The sequence below is a fragment of the Neolamprologus brichardi genome, chromosome 18, assembly GCF_056152115.1.
Source record: "Neolamprologus brichardi isolate AB-2024 chromosome 18, ASM5615211v1, whole genome shotgun sequence".
Classification (NCBI taxonomy): Eukaryota; Metazoa; Chordata; class Actinopteri; order Cichliformes; family Cichlidae; genus Neolamprologus; species Neolamprologus brichardi.
The window spans coordinates 18,180,257-18,201,027 of record NC_142121.1 but is presented as its reverse complement, the minus strand read 5'-3'; the positions used below and the strand labels follow the sequence as shown (position 1 = coordinate 18,201,027).

Sequence of the window (20,771 nt, the reverse complement as noted above, 5' to 3'; positions counted from 1 at the left end):
TGGTGAGAATTGTACAGCAAGTCTCTAATGAATCTTTGCCCCGGACCAGCACATTCCACAAGTCGACACTGCCTCCAACCACACTAAGCTAGCCGGCAGGCTGAATGCTGAGGCAGTGGATGCAACAAAAAATGGATTAGGGGAGACCAGCTTAGGTGTGAATTTGGAGACTAAGGTGGCCAAGGAGGACTGAATAAATGGGAAAAGTGGTGCAATGTTTTTGCAGTTGAAGCGTTTAGAATAGTAATGAGGGTAGGTGTAAGTGGAGGTGACTGTTGTTCTCAGCACGAAGATGGGGTTGGGCAGGTGGATGAGCCTGGTCCTAAAGGTGTGACGTCCTGCTTAGGAAATGTCACAGCTGCCCGAGAGAGAGTGAGAGGGAGTGAAATTCCTTCCTACACAGGGCACGGTGGAGGTTGGGGAGACGTGAACCAGCAAATTAGCCCAGTGGTTGTTGTGTCTGTTCTGGTTTTGGCGATAGCACTGCAGTATTGTGTGCCCTGCATGCCCTACCTAACCTACACCAATCTGCTTCAAAAAGAGAGAGAGAGGGGGAGAGAGAAGAAACTGGGTTACTACCCTAAGTGCTCTGGGTTCAGCCAGTGACACACATCTACTCAGCCAGCCATTGCTGCCCAATATCCCCTCCCACCATTCCCCCTCCTTCCTCCCACATCTGTGTTAATACACTTCTCACAGCTGTGTGCTGTCAATCCGCTTTTCCTCCTGTTCAGAACTCATGACCTGCCCGCTGTTCATTATTCTGATGCTTCGTCATTCCTCTGGTCACAATTCCACTCTTCCGCCACAGCCAGTCAACCTTGGTCTCAAAGAGTGCGACGCATCCTCAAACTTACCTCCTATCAATTAAGAAAGGCAGTGACCACCCCCGCCCTCTGTTTAGTTAACAATTGGTATTAAAAAAGAAAAAACATCAAAAAAACAAAAACAGGAACCAAAAAGACAACAAAAGACACTTCAAAAGTCCCAGCAATTTAGTATCCTTTAGTCATGAAGACAAAAAAAAGGATCTTGGAAGGTGTCGGATGCAGAGGGCGAAGTGTGGATAAGGAAACGTCTCCACACCAATGCAGGTCTGAGTTAACGAGTCCGTCATTAGGTAGCGGCAGGGCTGCAACCATGAAGCCTAATGAGCCAAAGAGCTGTGCTGCTGCAGCATGTCCGGCCAGTGCCAGGAACACAAGAGAGGGAGAGAGAGCAAGACAAGGAAGGGAGGGAGGGAGAGAGAAAAAGATGAGAGAGATAGAGTGGAGAGTGTGGTGGGGGGGGGGGGAGGAAAAAAAGGGCTAAAATCCATGTGGACCACAGCAACTCCCCAGCCCTGTTTCACCTCTTCCTGCATCCTCTTCCTCTCCGTACTTTTTCTTTTTACAAAGCCTTGATTTTTTTCCTCCCTTTTTCTAATGACAAGAAGAACAAGAGAAGGAGAAGGGGAGGGAAAAAAGCCCAAAGGTGTTCTCTGGTTAAGTTCTGTCCCAGTGCTGCTGCTGCTGCTGCTGCTGCTGCAGAACAGCACAGTCCTCTCCCCCTTTCGACTACGCGTCTCACAGGCAAACCATGCGGTTAATAACTGATTGCATCCGAAGAAGAGAGCGCAAAGAGAGACAGGACGGGGGGAGACATCAAGGCCCGTCAGGGGTAAACTCCGTCCAAAAGCGATGGAAGAGCATATATTACCTGTCAGATCAGTTTCTTATCTGAGCCGCTCCTCCTCTCTTCCCCTTTCCTCTCTTCCTTCTTCCCGTAGTGAAGAGAGCCATAATGACCTAGAGAGCGCTCCAGCTGCTGCAGCCATCGTGTGTGCCGGGTGCACGCCTGACTCGCTGAATCAGCTTCTATGATTGGGGGGAGGAGGAGGGGTGTTGGCGGGGCGGGTTGAGTGCCAGAGTCAGGGAGGGGGGAGCAGCGGGCATACACACATGCACGCACATTCCCACACAAACACAAGTCATACCTTTAGAGGAGGAAGACGTAGAGCTGACATGAAGAGATGCTATTTGAGAGGAAGAAAAAAAAGGGGAGAAGAGGGAGAAAAGGAGGGGTGGAGTGAAAAAAAAAACTGCAGCACTCTTCTCTCCATCATGTGCATTCTGAGGGGGAAGAGCTGGGAGGATGCCCTGATCGGTGGATGAGGCAGAAAGTGTACCAACCGTACTCCCACCCTGCCTTTTTCTTATTCCATCGACAAAAGCGCAGCCCCAGAGCTTTATTCTGCTCCTAAAATGCGCTTTTATTATTCAGTGGAACTTTACACACAGCAGGTTAGATGAGGGGAGTTTGCTGAATGTTTGAAAGCGGAAATGGGAGGGAGGTATTTACAAAAATAAATAAAAAATTGAAAGAAGAAGAAGAGCAGCAGGCTGTGTCTCTGCGGTAGAAGACAGCTGTACTTTTAATAGTTGCTTGTGATCCATGCAAGTTCGATTAGCATTGTCGGAGACGAGAGGTGGAGGATGTTGCAATATCACAGCGTATACATTCCAGTGCATTGCAAGGGTCACCTTTGTGTGGCGAGTGGATCAAATTGAGATGCTGCTGCAGTTAGGAGGAAGAACACACTGGCAGCAAGTTGGGGGCAAGGGGCCAACTGACCAGTGGCTCCACGTCGTGGAGGGCTACGCTAAACGGTTAGCACTTTGTGGGAAGAGAAGCATTCGAAACATGTCTTGGCCCCGTTTTGCCGGGCTGCTCCTGTGTCTTGTCTCACCACCTCCCTGACCATATTTAGTCAAGCAGTGCAAAAAATAGTTCCCGCTCCACTCCACTCCACTCTTCTCTCCTCTCCACTCTCTCCATATCCCCCCCTCAGCAACTGTTGGCTGCAGGCTCCGGGAAGCCTCCCCTCCAGCTCCCAGCCTATCGATTCCACGGGCCTGAAGGGAGAGAGAGGTGCGTTAGTCCAGCTAGCCCCTGCTACCATTTGCTGCACTATTTTTAGTAGCTCCAAATAAAGTGGTCTCCCGTGCTTCCACTTTTGTATTCTTGAAACCTTCCCCTTCCCCTGCTTTACATCCTTACCACCACTGCCTCCTCTGATACCACCCCCTCACTTCCCTGTGTCCTTTTGACCCACCCACACTCTTTATCATTTTTTTTCTTTTTTTTAAATAGATGTAGAGCAAGCTGACTATGGTTGAGCTTCTGTCTTCTCACCGCTATACTTAGAATAACTGCAAAATTCGGAGGAGTAAGGCTGACTGTGTAGCGCAGAGATTAGACAACAGGAAATATCGTTGTTTATCTATTTATATATTTATATGTAACATTCCTGGCAGTGCAGGAAGACAAGTGGAACCCTTACCTCTGAGGCTCTGAAAAGTTTGTGCTGCTTTCTTTCTTTCCTTTTTTTTTTTGAGCTCTCATTAATTTTCAAGTGTCTTTTTCAAGCTTTCCCGAGGCGCGACCACAGAAGAATCTATTTAATTAGTTGGTCTCATCATGGTGCACATCTATACTGTACGAAAGCACCGTCCTCAGTGCCCTCGCTCTTTTTACTCTCTGTTCTTCTCTGTTTTAAACTTCCAGATTCTAGCCTCCCACTGGTACCTCCACGAGTCCTATTACTCTCCTCACCTGCATTTTAACAGCAAAAAACCGAATATTAAGAAAGTTAATGTTTTTGCATTTCATTGTCTTCTCATGAGGTGGAAAAATTTCATGCAGTTTGCCAGTCCTTTATTTGATAAGCTTTTTAAGAAGCTCAGTCCCTTAGTTACATCTCAGACCCTTTTCATTGTGGAGATAATTCTGCATAGATTTAAGTGTGTAGTGTAAGTAATGTATTGGCACTGCAAATGATAGCTTTTCAATTAAAAGAAATGACCATTTTGCTGGCTAAAATGGATTTCAAGCTCCGAACTTGACCATACACGGCCAATCAAGGCTGGGAATTGCAGCTAGATAAATGACTGTCCCACAGTCTCTCTGTTTGCAAACCACTTCAAATTGAATAAATGGTAATTTCAGCCTTTTTATGTACTCTGTTTAAATTTACACACAGTTAATGCACTTACCATTCATGCACGTCTGGGCTTGTGTTTTTATTCTCTCCCCTAAGTTGGTTAAGGTTTTTGTGGCTTCTAACAAACTCCGCTGAGGATGCCCTTGTGTGTTATGTGTATCCCCCTCCTTTGGGTCTCCTCTCTGCCTGTTCCAGCTACCCAACCCACCAGTTTAATCTCAATTACATCCCGACATCCCTCCTGCCCCGAAACTCTGCGGCATGGCTTATATCTTCCCTCCATGATGAATAGCACAGGGCTGAATGTTTAGCTGAGCAGTTAATCGATCAATAAGAAAAGGGTCTACTAATGGATGTGCTTTGTTTCACTGGATGAAGGGGTGGGTGCGCTTGTTCTCTTCATGATTACCGGTTAGGACATATCTCCACTTTAAAAAAAAACTTGTAGAATACTACAAAAAATATTCAGCACGTGTTAAACAAATGCAACATGATTACATCTGATAAGACATTTGCACAAAGAATAAGTAAAATATTTTAATGTTTTTCTGTATTTCCTCTATAAATTAATCTTTTTAAATAGTACAAAAATAAAGGTGTAAACTTTATATTTTTTATATTTTATCTTTTTTTTCTTCCTTTAAAAAAAGTGATATTAAAGTACAACAGTGATGTTAGGTCAAGTATATCGTTATAGCGCAGTACTGGTAAAAACACAAGGCCTCATGAAAGCCTCAGTTCACTTCAGTTCACTACAGCAGTCATCGGAAAATCCTTTAAACTATGAAGTAAAGAACCTAAAATATTAGAGAGAACCTCAGTAATTAATTGGTTGTCTATGAGCAAGTACTTGGCGTTTGTGGGAACGAAGAACTTGCTTTTAATAGGAAGAGATATTTGACAGAACCGGGCTAAGCCGTCTGCAGAGACCGCTTGAGGGTGAAGAGAAAGAGAAGAGAAAATAGGCGAGCATGGAAAAGTATGAAAAGGCCCCCAGCTGCCTGAGCCTGTAGCAGCAAACCTAAGGGGTAGTTGAGGGCCATGGTGGGATGATGATTTAGCACAACTGGCAAAGTATGACCTGCAGTTAACTCGTTAATTCCTAGTCTGTCACATTTAATACATGAGTATTTGCCAGTTTTTGAGACTTCTGCATCATTAGTGTGTTATGCCCTACCCTCCCAAAAGAAAACTCTAAATAAATTGTAAAATATATTTTCAAGCAACAAATTGCAAAAACAAAAAAAGTCTGCATGTAGCAAATATGATACAAATTAAAACTCATATATGCAAATTCTTATTAAATTTTTTTTAATTGTCAGTTCAATAAACACTCCATTTTCAATTTTCTGGCAATTTTATTATAGTTCAGATTTCAAAGGGTTGAGAATTTTTGACTGGACTTTTATGTTGACATTATTCTACATTCTTGCTTGTTAGGTGAGATGCGATGCAAAAACAAAATAATCAATGTCCCATTCTTTTAATCGTCTTTGACGACTGTCAGGCAAACATTTTTCTTTTAAATTCAATATTAGCGTCACTAGAGGGAATCAGTTATTTTCCTGAAGAGGAAGTTGCAGTGACCTGTTGTCATTTTGAATTTGTATATTTATTTCTCAGCCCTGTAACATACTGGCAACCTGTCCAGGGTATATCCTGCCTTTTGCCCAATGACAGCTGGGATAGGCACCAGTACTTCATGACCCTGAATTGGATAAGCAGAAGAAAATTGTGGATGGATGGATGCTTCTTTCCAGTTGGTGTTAGGAAGAGCTTTTGCACCTAGTGGGATTCCAGCTTCACAGGGTAGATCACAAAGCGTTTGTAATGTACTGTTAGGAAGAGGGGAATCGCAAGTTTCGCATGGTTGCTGGTTGTTTAGCATTCCTTTACAATGAGGGGGTTTGTAAAAGTACCCCCCCCCCCCCCCACACACACACACACATAGCAACAGCATTGATTGCACTGACTCCAGACATGCTTGCAAAACTGCTGTGTGTACAATTGTAGGTTTTGTATGTTAAACTTTGTATTCAGCAGTGTATTCCAAAATTTACTGCAAGCATCTGTGACCATTACTTACAAGAAAAATAGCCTTTTGCAGTAGGACGAGTCTTTTTCACATGGTTTGTGGAATAAATGTCTCTTAATAAGCGTTATGTATTTTAGGTTTGTTCTTATGATGGTCAGTCCCTACGAGAGCTCATTTATCAGTTTACCTAAGTGAGAGGCAGATTTCCTCTTGGATTGGGAAGTTTTGCACTGGGAATTCTGGTTTGTTTTGATGGTGTAACATCTGCTTTTTCGCTGAGCTTCAAGCTGGTCTGGAAGTTTTTGTTCAGTCTTTCAGTATATCTTAATTTCACCTTTCTGTGTACCTTCCCACCAGAGAACATCATATAGGGATTAAAGGTGCTTTTAATAAGTTCAGTTTGTGCTTTTTAAGTACATCTTCATGCTCATTTCCCATGAGCCTGGGCCTTCCCTGTGGTTATGTCTATATTAAGCTGTCCAAATACAGGATGATTTGCATCCACATTAGTGTTTCACGGAGACATAAACCTCCGTGAAAGTGACAGCGACAGCCGTGTCCAGAGGAATTACGTTTTTGGGTTGTCCATTCGTCTCTTTCTCAGGTATGCAAAAAATCTTTGCCAATTTTATACAAAGTTGGCTTTGGCTTCACTTGTCCTGTAAATCCTCCCTCTCCCTCACCTCTACCCTAATTCCCTAATTGTCCTGCGTTTATTGTTCTCATTTGGTACTATTGCCCCCAAAAAAAGGTCACGTTACAACGACCATAGGACACGCAGCGGCATCATAACAGAAAACATTGACAGTATCTTTTGAAATGTGGAAAAAATTTGGCTGGGAAATAACCTGAGAGAACATTTTGGAGGAGATTCAAGACTTTCTTCATCAGTCCACTCTGGCACTCATCCCCTGATCGTTACTGGACTTATTTTAGGTCATTACTATGTGAAGGTTCTGTTTAGCGTATCCACACTGTTACACTGCACTGGCCCTTTTCAGATTTACACCCTCTGGGGATGTCTTTGTGAAAGCTCAGTTTTCAGGTGGATAAAAATACTGATTTAGTTTCGAGAAAGCGGTTAAACAGAGTAAAGATGTTTACCATTTTAACCATCTTAATTTCGACGTACTTCACCATCAGCACCTCTCTTCTCCCTCCTCCCACAGCTCCCCGCTTTTGTATCCTGTCCCCCCACACCCGCCTGCCTCTTTTTCCCTTTACACAGTGCATCATTTGAAGAGGTGAGGCTGTTGAGCGCTTGGAGGAATAAAAGTGATTTATGAATAGGGCCAACCTACCTGGGTGCTGGAGGGGGAAGCCAGTGGCAGTCAGCTTCTCTGATCCAGTAGCCCATTGTTCCCTTCAGCCTCACTGCAGGGGAAGTTCCTCTGCCTCTCTGATCTTTTACCGAGGCTTACTGGTGCCACATTTTTTCACCAATAAGTGACTCACAAACTCCACAGATACCTTCGCACAAATGCCTGTAATCCACGGCCATTTTCTCATCCTCAATTTATAGCTTATGATCTTTTTTTTTTCTTTTCTAGAAGGAAGGATGCAAACAACCCATGCACTCTACATAGGTTTTATTGCTGTGCTTGCCCTAACCTAACAACAATTTGACTTTCTGATTTTAAAGATTGTTTTTATCCTGACTCAAGAGAGCTTCTATGGACACAAAGATGATTTAGCGTTTGAGAACAGTGTGAAAACTTTGTCACAAACTTTGCAGACTGTCATGAACGTCATATAATTTGGTCAAAATTAGTGATCTTCCTCAGACACAGTGACGCATCTGTTAGTCTTTTCAATTTTATCTGCCATTTGCCATGTTCGATCCAATGTACACAGTAATATTAGATCATTCCTGCTTGTGGGATGTTGGTGGAATTGAACCTATTTACAGGTGGGGAGCTACAGTTCATTAAAAGATAAATCCACACTGCGATATTTCAACATAAACCTAGAAATCAAACCATGCACACTGTGCACCTTGATTTAAGCTGCTGCTCCTGTATTTTGTAATTATTTAGGCCTTTGTTTTATTTTATTCCCCTGGTTGTTCATTTAGGCTCTGCATTGTGTCGCTGTATCCTATTCAATAGTTAAGTCACTGGAGTGAGAAACCATCAAAGATGTAGTGCAGTGACTGGTTCATGCAGCAAACCTGGGTACCACTTTGCTGCAGCATGCACTGTGAGTTACTTGAAAAGTCCCCCAATTGTCCACCTCTCTATGAGCTGGGACCACTCCAACAGATCAGCCAGAGGACACGCTGATACAAGCCCCAATCCCCCTATGACCAATCAGAACGCCCACACTTCCTCCTAGGGTTGGGCCAACAGTGGCTCTGAGCCAATAGATAAGCTCAGCCATGCTGTAATGCTCTGTCTGTCCTGTGGCATGCTGAAACATTGAGTCCTGGCTGCTATGTTGCTATAGCACATGCAGGGAGAGGGAGGGTTGGGGGTAGCGGAGGGAGGGAGGCATGGATGGATGGATAGAGGGGGAAGAGAAGAAATGAGGGATGGAGGGAGGGAAGGAGTGAGGGAGAGGTACAGCCCATACGGAAGGGACTCAAGGACATAAAGAGCTTTTGGGAAAGTGACTATAGCATGCAAAGAGAAATGCTTGCATTGTGAAGCCATTGTACTAACTGATGGCATTTTTTTCCCCTTTTTGCCCACTTGCCAAACCTAGAAAGAGCAGGATTTATTTGTGGCACTTTAAGTGCCTCAGCAATGCAGGTAATAAATATGACAGAGCAAGGTGATATACTTTCACAACGCAGCTGTCAGACATTTTTAATATTGTCTCCACCACTTAAAAAACTAGTGTAGTTTATCTATTTATTTGATGTATTGGAATAAGTTTTAGAATTTATTTGTGCATTAGGTGACACTTTAACACCAGTGATTTCACATTGGTTTGTGTTTTTAGGAAACATTGAGCTTTGCTGCTTGTTTCGTAGTTTAGTGAACGCATGTAAAACATTGCTGTAACAGTTCAATATTGCTAAATACAGTTTCACGCCACACAAAACTGAAGAAAATTTGCTGGTATGTAACATTTTATGCAGCTGGTTACTCGCTGTCAGGTATTTCTTCAGTTCTACTTTATACATATATATCGCTGCGTTTTTTTGTTTGTTTGTTTTGTTTTTTTTACACAAAAACTTTTAAGTCAAATTTCATAAAACTTGGTAGAGAGGTGAAGCATCAGCAAAGTAAACTGATATAAAATTTTTGATGCAGCTCCTAATTGCCCTTTTTTTACTGTTTAATAGGGCATTGGGTTAATTTATGTTAATATCTTCCTGCCCTCAGATAACTGAGTCAGGTTTTCAGAGAGCCAGAGTTATACAGATAACCAAATATTTTGAATTTCTTACATTTTGTCATTTATCAAAATTCTACTAGTATCATACAGTGAATATCATTATCATCATCCTAGATTGTGGTTGGGAATGTTACAATAGTATTTTTTAGGATTCAAATCCATATCCCTGATTATCAGTCTCTGAGAGAGATGTAATTATTATGTGTGGTTAAATGTGCTTTGTCTTTGTTTAGCTTTCTATGTCCATGTTAAGGTATACAATTTCTTTTTTTTTTTGTTTGTTTTTTGTGGGTATTCGTAATCTTAATGTACTCTGAGGGACACATTCAGGTCAGTGTTCAGATCAAAACGAAGCTTAGCTGTTGAATAATGCAGGCCATGTTACCTTGGTAACCCGTATGGACACTGAAGTCAATGGCTCCATGTAAATGCAGCACGACAGGTCAGACAGGATAAGAAGTTCTGTTAGTTTATGTCTCCTGGTGTGTTTGTGCATGTGGCTGTGTGGATACTCGCGTGATGCTTGCATGCTCAAGAAAATTGGCTTTCATTTTGTGGAGGGAAAAAAAAACATTATTGGGATTAGGCAGAGTAGCCTATGTGGAAAATTGCTGTGGAAAACCTTCATTGCAGTATCTGTGCAATGAATCATGAGTCTGGATCTATGGGGAATCTGTTGACGTTTCCGTGCTGTATGTGTGTAATGTACAGTACATTCATATAAGCTCTATTTCCCCTCCATTAACAAGTTGGCGGTTAGACATTTTCTGTGCTGCTGTGGAACATATGGCCTGTTGTCTCAGTGCTTAGGGAAGGCAGTAGCTGATACAATGTCCTTTGATCCCCATTATTTTCCACTGCAAACAATAGATTGTAATTACCAAACTCCTCCTTCAGCCACAGCGTCGTCTTCTGCTTATGTGCCTATAAGTAAAAATGCCGAAGAAGTCAGACTCATCTGCTGCAGCACTGCAGTTTGTTTGTGTCACTTTGGATCTGCTCTGCCAATTACTGTGGTAGAAAAATTGATGGTGCGTTGTCATCATTTTGCCATCATGCTTGAGGGGGGATGCTGTCAGGTTTCCACTAATACAGCTTAAACCATAGAGAAATGAGTGTTTCAGGGGAAATGTGGGGCTTATGTATTTGTGACATGGTTGTAGGCATAAAAAGGTGGGAGGTGGAGTCGGGAGTGATTTAAGATGCTAGATTTTCCCTGAGCCTGTAGATCATAGGGGCCTCTCAGACTGTCCTCCCATACGGTGACAGTGGCCGGCTGATGAGTGGCTGTCGATCGAAGGACTTGCAGAGTGGCCGAATTCTCCACCGCTCTGCAGAACTCGTAGCCAGTCACTCGTTTCTATTTACTGCTTTGAGCGTGTATCTGGAAAGGCTTGTTGTTAATTTTACCAAGCAGGAGTATGTCTAGTTTTGGTTCAAAATAAGTGTGAAATAAGCTTTATGATTAAAGCATGACCAGTATCTCAGTCACAGCAAAATAATTGTTAATCGGGAATGAAACACTGGCCTCACAGATTGTGCAGTGTAGATGTTGCTGAGGGAAAGAGCTTTAGCCTAAACATTTGAGAAGAATTTAAATGGCAGTGATGTGGTGGCATGACACAGAAAGGGAACCTTGGCAACCACTGACCAGATCCCAGATGGGGCTCCAATCAATCTGCAAGCCTGTGTGATTGAGGCCTAACACAAGCAAGAGAAAGTTGTTGCTTTCAAAGTTTATTATACTTCTATGTCAATATAACCAACTATGTTAGCGATGCACCAATATATTGTCCAAATATCAGCATTGACTGTTATACTTGTTTAAAACGTACGTACCATCCTGGATTTTCATATTCACTAAATCCTTTAAAAAAATACAATCACTTTACTAAAAGTAGAGAAGCCAGTAAACCAAATGAAATAAAAATATTAGAGTATATTAGACTATTTACTGTGGAAAATATTGAGGATGATGCACCATCCTATCCTACATGTAGTAAAACAGGCCCAAAAACATGATACTAACACGCTTCATAGATGGTATAAGATTCTTCTGGTGCAGTGCAATGGTATTATCATTCCCAAATCTGTTTTAGAATTCAAAATGTAATGGTTTATACATTCACTTAAAAATTGAAAGATTCCTGGTTCAATCTCAGGAGGAGACACAAATCCCTCTGGGGTTGCTCAAAGAAGCCAAATTAAACATGTGGCGCTTCCTGGTGTGGTGACCCCTTGTGAATAAGGGAGCAGCTGAAAGTAGCTTCTGTTTTAAACAGAATTACAGATCCAATGACATGTCAAAGGGTTTGGTTATTGAATCCTCATCGTCGAGTCCTTTCTTCACCATATTGCACCCTACTTGTGACTTTTTCTACAGACCCAGGTTTGAGGGGTCAGGCTGACATCATTTCCATTTTATAGACTTTTAATAAGCCATTTCTAATAATTTCACTAGTCATTTATCCCTTTGCAGAATGGGGCTATTTGTAAAATTACATAAGGCACAGAAACGTTAGAGAAACATATTTAATTCTTTTTTATTACCATTATGCATACTGTGCGATTTGTTTTAGCTATTCTGATGTTTCTTCAAGTGCTAACATTTTCTCTCCAGCACACTTTTTACTTGAGGGTTTTTGCTTTATCACAGGCAGGATTAAAGTAAACATATAATTACATTATTTCAGCAAAATTCCCTCCACGTCCAAAAATTAGTGGGTTGGGGGTTCTTCCATATGATTTGCCAGTCACTCTTTTATATTTCAATATTGAGTTCTTTTTCCCAGCTTCCCTTTATAGATGTGTTTGAATTTTTAGTATTCATTAACAATCCATAATAAAATGATGGTCTAATTCTCATTGCACTTCCCCTATATGCTTTATTCATTTAAATGATATAATTTGCTTCCATTGAGGGCTATCACAGGAAGTCATGCCTACCAAGATCATATTTTTCCTTCATATTTTGGACAAATTATTAGGCTCCAAGTTGTTTTCCAGAATATTCCAATTTATTTCTTTGTTTTACTAACGCATGGGTTTAGTAACATTTACATTTGTGTCATTTGTTTCACATTAAGTGGAATTGATTAATCTTTTTTAAACCTTTAATAAGTCTTTAATCAGTGGGTTAATATACATTTTTTCTCCCTGCTGTCAAAATACTTGCACTAGTCCCGGTCTATCCAAGCCTATAAGGGGGAAAAGTGGTGTTCAATAATTATATAGATGTTTTATAAGTAATGATGTTATTGAGCCATTCTCTGGTAAGTGTAAGTATGATTTAGATGTCTCTTTAGTCTAATATAATCTGCATGTCCTTGCTCCTTCTTTTATGTCATTCTTCCCTTGTTAAGTAAAAGGATGTGTATTATGACTATTATGGCTTGTGCAGCAATGAAAATGAGGCTTTTTCAAGGTGCTGAGGAGAATGAAGTGCAAAGGAAGAGGAGCATGGGAAAATAATTGGGTCATCTCGAACCAATGGGATATTAACGCGCCATTGGGCTTCTCTGACTGTCTTGCTGTCCCTTTTTTTTCCCTTTTTCATGACTTGCCATGAATCAGGGCACTCCGTATCACCAGGTGATTTACGGCTAATTAAAGCTAAGCCTTTATAGACCACACCTACTGCCCAAATGGACAGAAAACTGAATTTGAGATGTTTCAAAATGCATCTCTTGTCTCCTGGACAACCTTCAAGGAAGCGGCAATACTATAGCGATAATCAAAACATCAGAGAAATGCACCCCTTTCCTTCCTGGTTTATGCAAATAGTCCGTAATAAAAGCATGCTCACTCAGGGGCCTCAGGTAGAGGCAGGCAGGGGAAGGTCACATTGTGGGGAAAATTATTCTCTTCACGGCATGGTAATGAAAGCTTTTTTTATCGAGCGGAGCCAGTTAGGTTCTTGTCCCCAGCTCTCTGCTGCACTGCTGGTCTGGACGCTACTTGTGTTTATTTACTCTGTCCACAGCAGGATGGCACATACCTGTGGGATGGTCATGACAAAGTGAACTTGTAACTAATTGCATCTAGGGGTGTGGCAGTGGCCGCGATGAACTCTGAGGGTTATATTTGCATTAAAAATATCAGCTACTTGAATTACTGTAATTGAAGTTGCGCACATATGTGCACACACACAAGGCATTAGAAGCATGCAGCATACCAGTCAAGCAGTCTCCTTCAGTAAGCATGTTTTAACATCACTGAAGCGGTTTTATGACTCTTCCCCCTACCAGCTGCTGGTGAGTTGGGGGGATCGAGCCTCACACATGATGAAGAGCACCTCCCTGCTCGGAGTGGGAAGGGGAGAAGTGGGTTTTCCATTTCAGCGGTAGTGTGCTGCAGCTGTGAATGATTTGTCAGGTAGTGGGTCCACTATTTCAAAGGACCTGAATATATTGATCCAGTCCTCAATGAGCTGACACCTCATGTATCGTCTGAACTTGCCTTTTCTGGAAAGGCTATTCCAAGAAGGACCTGGGAGGGGGAAAGAATCCTACTGTAAGGTAGAAAGGAATGCTACCAGTCCAGCTCTGTTGAGGCGGTTTAAAAAAGGCTGGGCAAATAACATTTTTTTTTGACAAAATACATTGAGCCAAAGGTTTGCTTATCAGCTTTTTCCAAATGCTTTACAGCTGTATTACATAGTCTTGATTGGCAGGTGCAGTTTGCTGCGTTGTCATACAATCCATTAAATTTCCTTTACCTGATATGGATAAAAACAGATCTATTTGTGTCCCTGAAACTGTTGGAAGCTTTGCAGAAGAAGACTTTTTGCTGGGATTTTATTTCAAGGCCAAGAATTACCTTTGATACAGAAGCTTTGGTGAAGGTACTGGGTTTTTGCAGCCATATTCTTTGGATCTGTACGTTTCAACCATATAAACACTGTAAGATTTGCGAGACTGATCATTTTCATTAATGGCTGCATAAAGCAATTTTATTTTCTTGAAGCAGGTGGCACCTTTTGGTGACTCATTTCCGATGCAGAATTGGGATCTTTTTCTTGGGCTCGAAGCCTTATTTAACGGGTGACGGTATGCCAAACACGTCTCCCACATCAGAGTAACCATATGTTTGTGCGCAGCCATTAATCTTAGACTGGATGTTGACTGTTCCTGTTCTGCCCTGTCCTACCCACGTTATTGTCCCCTGACTCTCACTTCCTGTTGTAATAACGGCTACTGACCACCACACAGATGGCTGTCAGCCAGGCGAGGGCAGCAGAAGGGCCCTGTCGACCCTCGCACTCACACCAGCAATTGCGTGCACACACACTGTCTTACATGCAATGACAAATGCCAACACACACAAAGCTGAGGGCATCAGAGTCACAGTCAATGACAAATAGCAGCCAAAGACAACAAGACCCAGTGTGGCGTTCCTGAGGGGCTCTTTGAGATCTCTCACAGGGTGACCCAGTTTCATGGCGTACCCCCTTATCCCCTATATGCTAGCATACCTTTTCCATATTCACCCTAGCATTATTTTATAAGGTTCAGTCATCAGTTATCTCAATTATGTGAATGTTAACTCCCAGGTCAAGTCATTCTTCTGCTCAGTAAAACCTCTGCACCCTGGGCTGGTCAGAATCGCTCTTTTCTCCTCTTTTCTTCCTCTCAACGTCCGACCTCATCAGCTAACACGCAGTTTCTCCTATACTCCCCTCAGTCGCAGCTAACACCACTCACCCCAGAGATAAAAACACAACTTAAATTTATTTCTCAGTTCTTAATTCAGTCTTTTTTTTCTGCTTTTACAGCAAATAGCTTAACTGCATTGCAGCAGTGCTAGTATGGGGCATTAATATTAATGTCTGCCCATTTCACCCAGCGTGGCAGGGGAGCCTGTCAATCTAGACATATTGGAGGGGCTCCTTACGCCAGTAAACACCTGCCCCAGCGCTCAAGCGCCTGATTCGGACGCTAGAAGGCGCCACTGTGCCCTTGTATTAAAGCCGGTGTGCGTTCATTGGCCAGTTTTTCCATACATGGTGGATATTTCCAGCCAATCCAGATGTGCGAATGTTCTGCCAGTAGGAGTGAGAAAATTGGTAAGAACGGGGGCTTCATGTGGGACAGTTTTGCCCTTGATTCTGGTGGGAACTTGTGGTTTAAAAAAATGCAGTGTGTCCCTATGTAGCCGATTCTTCACCAAGGCTAAACGAGTGTTGTTTTGAACCACTGGGAACAAGTTTTGCGTTGCAGCTTCAGGCGATAACCTTATGTGGCAAAATCTTTTCTTGAATGATTTGCTTGTTTAAGCCTCAAGTCCTACCCAGCGGGTGGGCCACGGATGAAATTCCTCAGAAGTCCCCTATGAGATGTAAAATCTACAGTATGTAAGCAAATACGTCTTTGTAACAAAGGGGACACGTTATGAATGTGAGATTAGGCAGAATGGGTGCGGTTGCTATCACATTTAAGCAGTGCTCCTCTGCATTAAGTGGTTGAAGATGGCTGCAAGCAATGCAGGTGTGTGTGTGTGTGTGTGCGTGCGTGTGTGTGTGAGGGTCTGTGCAATGAGAGGGGGAGAGAGAGAGTGAGCGAAAGAGCAAGGGAGACTGGGATCAGTGTGCTGCGCTGTTCATCACTGCAGCAGTACGCCAGCCCTGAATCTCTGTCCGTACAGAGGTGCTGACTGCCTGCCCCGTGCCTCTCTGCTTTCCTCAAGAGGGTGTGCTGATGATGCTCTCTTTCATTATTCCAGTGGGAGGGAGGCGAGCTATAGGTTTAGCAAAAAAAAACACCCGCAGAGAGCCAGCCATCCTGTTCCCATTTAGACCAAAAGCTTGCTAGATTATCGTTTTATTTCAAACAGTTGAGCATTTTCACTGACCAGTGTCGACCGTGGCCTTTCCTGCCCTGTGCCCAAACCCACTGCCTCATTTTACTGTTTGAGATCCTGCTTATCTTAAGCACCACAGTGCACGCTGGTCAGTTGTATCAAAGAACCAGAGCCGAACTGGCTGTTTCTTTTTTTGTCGCATTTTAAAGATATGCCCTGCATGCGTATTCAGGGTTAAACAAGGTCAGAAGTGTTCCCCCCCAGCACTGCTGCTGCTGCCTTAATGGTGACTGAAGGTACACTGTGTACCTATCTACAGAGAAGATACAAGAAGAGTTCAGGGATGTGCTTTTCTAAATGTTGTTTTATATTTCTTTGTATGTGAACAAAGTGAGTTGATGCACTGTTCGCACATTAAAAGCGGGAATGTGTCTCATTTGAGCGTTTAGTATTTCTCTCCTGTACGGCCATGCACTAGAGCAGGAACGAAGTTAGGGTCAAGAACAGAGAGATAATGAATGAGGTGAAATACATATTTAAGTATATTACTGCCATACTGTGAAACCTGCTTTGTTTAATTGGAAGGCCACTAAGACATTTAATTACAACACTGTTAATTACAACTTTTTAAGTAAAATCTACATATTTTGACTTTAGCGTAGATTTCCATTCTCTGACTTTAACGTTCTCTTGCCTTTGTTGTTAATAAACAATGGAAATATGTATGTGCCATTCTGTCTTTCTTTAATGACGCTGTCGGCCTTTTATAAATTTCTTTCTTTCTTTTTTTTTTCATCCCTGCTCTGACACTGTGACTCCTCTCATACATTTGCCTTTGCAGCCACATGTCTATGTGGCACACATCCTCTAAATGACCTTCAGTGACACTGAACCGCTTCTTGTCGACACACGGGACCACTTCTGTTTAACAGCTCTGTTTAAACAATAGATGTTTCTCCCTTCCCACCTCGTCGGTTTCTTCCCCAGGAGGAGACCTGAGTGAATGCAGCTAAATCTTGATTACCAAGTTGCCTTCCAATGATATGCGCTTTTGCGCATCATCAAGGGAAAAGTGACCGCCCTTTTTAAATCAAGAGTCTGTAGGGGGGACGGACACTCTCAGATAAGACGCAGCACTTGCACTGCTCAAAGCTTGATGTAAATAACACTGTGCTTGGTAAAGCAACTCCTCCCTAAGTTGATTTAGTATTCTTGTCGCCATGTGTGAAAATGGGATATGCCCTGCTGCAAAAAGAAAAGCTGTGTATTGGAGTGTGCTGTGTATAAGTGGCACAGTCGCTGTGACGTGTACGGCACAGTGACTGAGAGTCATAGATAGGTTTTTGATTACATCAGAAAATTTATACCAAAATAACTTGATTGTCCTGACTTTTTGAAGGATTTTTTGTCTTCTCATGCACCAAAGCCCAGAATCTAGCAAAGCACTGACTTCTCTCCCGCCCTTGTCTTCCTCCTCCTCCTCCTCTGTGCAGTGCCATGCGTGTGCTGTTATCCAAACTGCCGAGGCCTTGGATCGTAGACGAGAAGAAGGACGACGGTTATACTGCACTGCACCTGGCCGCCCTCAACAACCACGTGGAGGTGGCTGAGCTTTTGGTGCACCAGGTAGCAACATTTGAATGCATGCTTAATCACTTAACCTGGCAGCTATTTCTGTAATACATACTTTATAACAGCATGTCTACAGAGGCACCATTATCACTTTAAAAGAGCAGCAGAAGCATGCTCCCTGTGTATCTACCTAGCAGATGTTGGGGAGTGTTTGACGCCAATGCTGTAGTTCCATGAAAATTTTAGAAAGTAGATTTCAATCTTGAATCTATCCTGCCTCCGTAGACCGCTGAAATGCAGTCTACGGCATGGGGATTTCTGTTTTGTCAGACCCTTGTGAGACGTGTGAATGAAAAACGCATTTAAACAGTCATCTGTGTAAAGCATAATACAAAAAATTTACATTTCACAATTATCCCAAAGCACTGAAGCAACCTGCACTCTTAGCTTTACCTGCCTACAGACCATTAAAGCAGCTTTCACTGCACTCCCCTGCAGCCTGCAAGCTGTAGACCAGTTGAAGCTCCTATACATGCCTCTTTTTTTCTTTTTTTATTGAATCCATACACTTCGCTGGTCCTCCAGGAGTATTCTTTAGTGCTGCTGGGCCATCATATCCTCCTCCTCCTGCAATCATAAGTTCATGCTCTTTTTTTTTTTTTTTCTTTTCCTCACCGAGATTGCAGGTTTAGCTCCCTGAAGACTAACTCGCACACGGGTTTACAGCAAAAGTCACCTGATCAAGGAGGAACTGGGTTAATGAGGATATGGTGCAAGGCAGTAACATTGCTGCAACATTCCAGTGCATGAGTGTTCGCAGTGCAAGCTACCTTTCAGCAGGGACAGCTTTTTCCTCCCCAAGTTCCTGCATTGGGCTTGTTCGCAGTGATGGCTCAGCTTTCTATTCAAAAACTGCACCACAGTACAAGGTGCACTGCAGTTTCCCAGCCAGCAAGCCAGCCAGTCAGCCAGTCTTATTACTTTGGGATTTCACACGCTGCCTGATCACAATACTTATCTTCCCTCCACATCTCCTCAGCTGAGGTGTTTGCAATTGGAAATGACAATCACATGCAGCGTTATTGTAGGATGCCTTTTTTTTTCTCTCCCCCCACCAGCTTCCCGGGTGATACTTTGTTGGTCGGCAGGGCTAAAGGAAACAACGTTCTGTCACGGCAAATAAAAATGTTGCAGTCTTTCAAGTGCAAAGGAATTAAATATAAAATATTTTCTTTTTTCCTGTTTTTATTTCTCTTATTTCATTACTTGTCTATCATCTCTGTGTGCACAACATGTTTGTTGCCCTTGTGTATATTAAGCTTTTTTGCTTCCCTCTTGTTCCCACCACCCAGGGCAACGCCAGCCTAGACATTCAGAATGTCAACCAGCAGACTGCATTACACTTGGCAGTGGAGCGCCAGCACACCCAGATAGTTCGGGTTAGTGGTTCCTCTTTTTCTCATTTGTTCTCCCTCTCTTCCTTGCCTTACTTAGTGAGCATTGTGTCTTTAGTCATCTCTCAGTCGGTCTTTTTACACTGTGCACAAAGGGGAGTAGAAAAACATTGGTGCAGCTCCACATTTAATTTATACGGTTGGATGTCCTGCAGTTGAACAAAGTCCTGCTTCAGAGGGGAGGGAAAAAGGCTCTCTAAGGCTGGTTAGAGTGTGTTAGCGTAGCATCGGATTGAGATTGCCACGTTGCCACCTTGTGGACTCACAAAAAAATGCACTCTATAATTGGGTAGCACAATGCTGAAGCAGTTCATTGTGAGCAGCCGGCAACCTTATAAATCAGGATGTGGCATTTGCATTGTAGCATTAAATTAAAGTTGTTTCACGGCGGCTGCGAGTTTCCCTCCGCTGTCGGCTTGTGCAACTCTTTGTTTATGTGTTTCTCTTTAACAGTTGCTGGTGCGGGCAGAGGCCAAGCTCGACGTGCAGGACAAGGATGGGGACACGCCGCTTCACGAGGCACTGCGTCACCACACGCTGTCCCAATTGCGGCAGCTCCAAGATATGCAAGATGTCAGCAAAGTGGAGCCCTGGGAACCTTCCAAGAACACGGTACATGTGCATCTATTATTAACCTCGCTGTTCATCTTATATCACATTTTACGTGTGTCAGGGATTCTTAAGGAGGTGGCCATACATAAAAATAAAACAAATGTTTGTTTCTGTGTATCTGTGTTTACTGATATACAACTTTAGGTTTTTAGAATTTTTTACTGTAGCTCAGTAATAATGAACAATGCTGGTATACTGCAGTAAAGGCTGACTTAGTAATTTTAGGAATGCCATCTTATTATATGATTCTGTTCTGATGTTCTGATTCATTTAGACATTCCCAAATATATTAAGCCAGGAAGGCAGTGCACAGTAATATGGCTCGTTAACAAGTTTGGTCACCAGCCACTGTTTTCCTGCTACTAGTGATTCTGTAACATATGCAGCTTACACTATGCTGCCAAAAGTATTCGCTCGTCTGGCTTCACACGCATATGAACTTAAGTGGCATCCCATTCTTAATCCACATATGATGTCTGCCCACCCTTTGCAGCTGTAACAGTTTAGGAGTTTAGGGTTGTGTTCATGGGAATTTTTGACCATTATTCCATAGCACATTTGTAAGGTCAGACACTGATGTTGGATCGGAAGGCCTGACTCACAGTCTCCGCTGTAATTAACCCCAAAGGTATTCTATCGGCTTGTGGTCAGGACTCTGTGCGGGCTAGTCAAGTGTGTCCACACCAAACTCGTTGATCCATATCTTTATGGACTTTGCTTTGTGTATCGGTGTGTGGTCATGTTGGAACAGAAGGGAGCATCCCTAAACTGTTCCCACAAAGTTGGGAACATGTAATGGTGGGATGGGACTAGTGCTGGGCGATATGACGATATATATATCGTGTGGACGATAGAAAAGTGTCTATCGTGCCATTTGTCTTCTATCATTTCTATTGTTTCTAACCTAATTTTATAAATCATTACATAAAATATATCATTAACCCTTTAAAACTGGTCGGAGCGGGCACGCTCCGTT

At 42.7% G+C, this 20,771-nt stretch overlaps 1 protein-coding gene across 7 annotated transcripts in view; it reads left to right on the top strand.

Moving 5' to 3' along the window:
* The window catches only part of mib1 (MIB E3 ubiquitin protein ligase 1), a 57,240-nt gene that overhangs the window by 27,360 nt on the left and 9,109 nt on the right, over positions 1–20,771 (top strand). For all 7 annotated transcript variants that reach the window (XM_006792112.3, XM_035908384.2, XM_035908382.2 and 4 more), the window contains 3 exons: positions 17,651–17,783; positions 19,082–19,168; positions 19,637–19,795. In XM_006792112.3, coding sequence (XP_006792175.1) covers positions 17,651–17,783; positions 19,082–19,168; positions 19,637–19,795 — 379 coding nt within the window. The remainder of the gene's footprint in view (positions 1–17,650; positions 17,784–19,081; positions 19,169–19,636; positions 19,796–20,771) is intronic.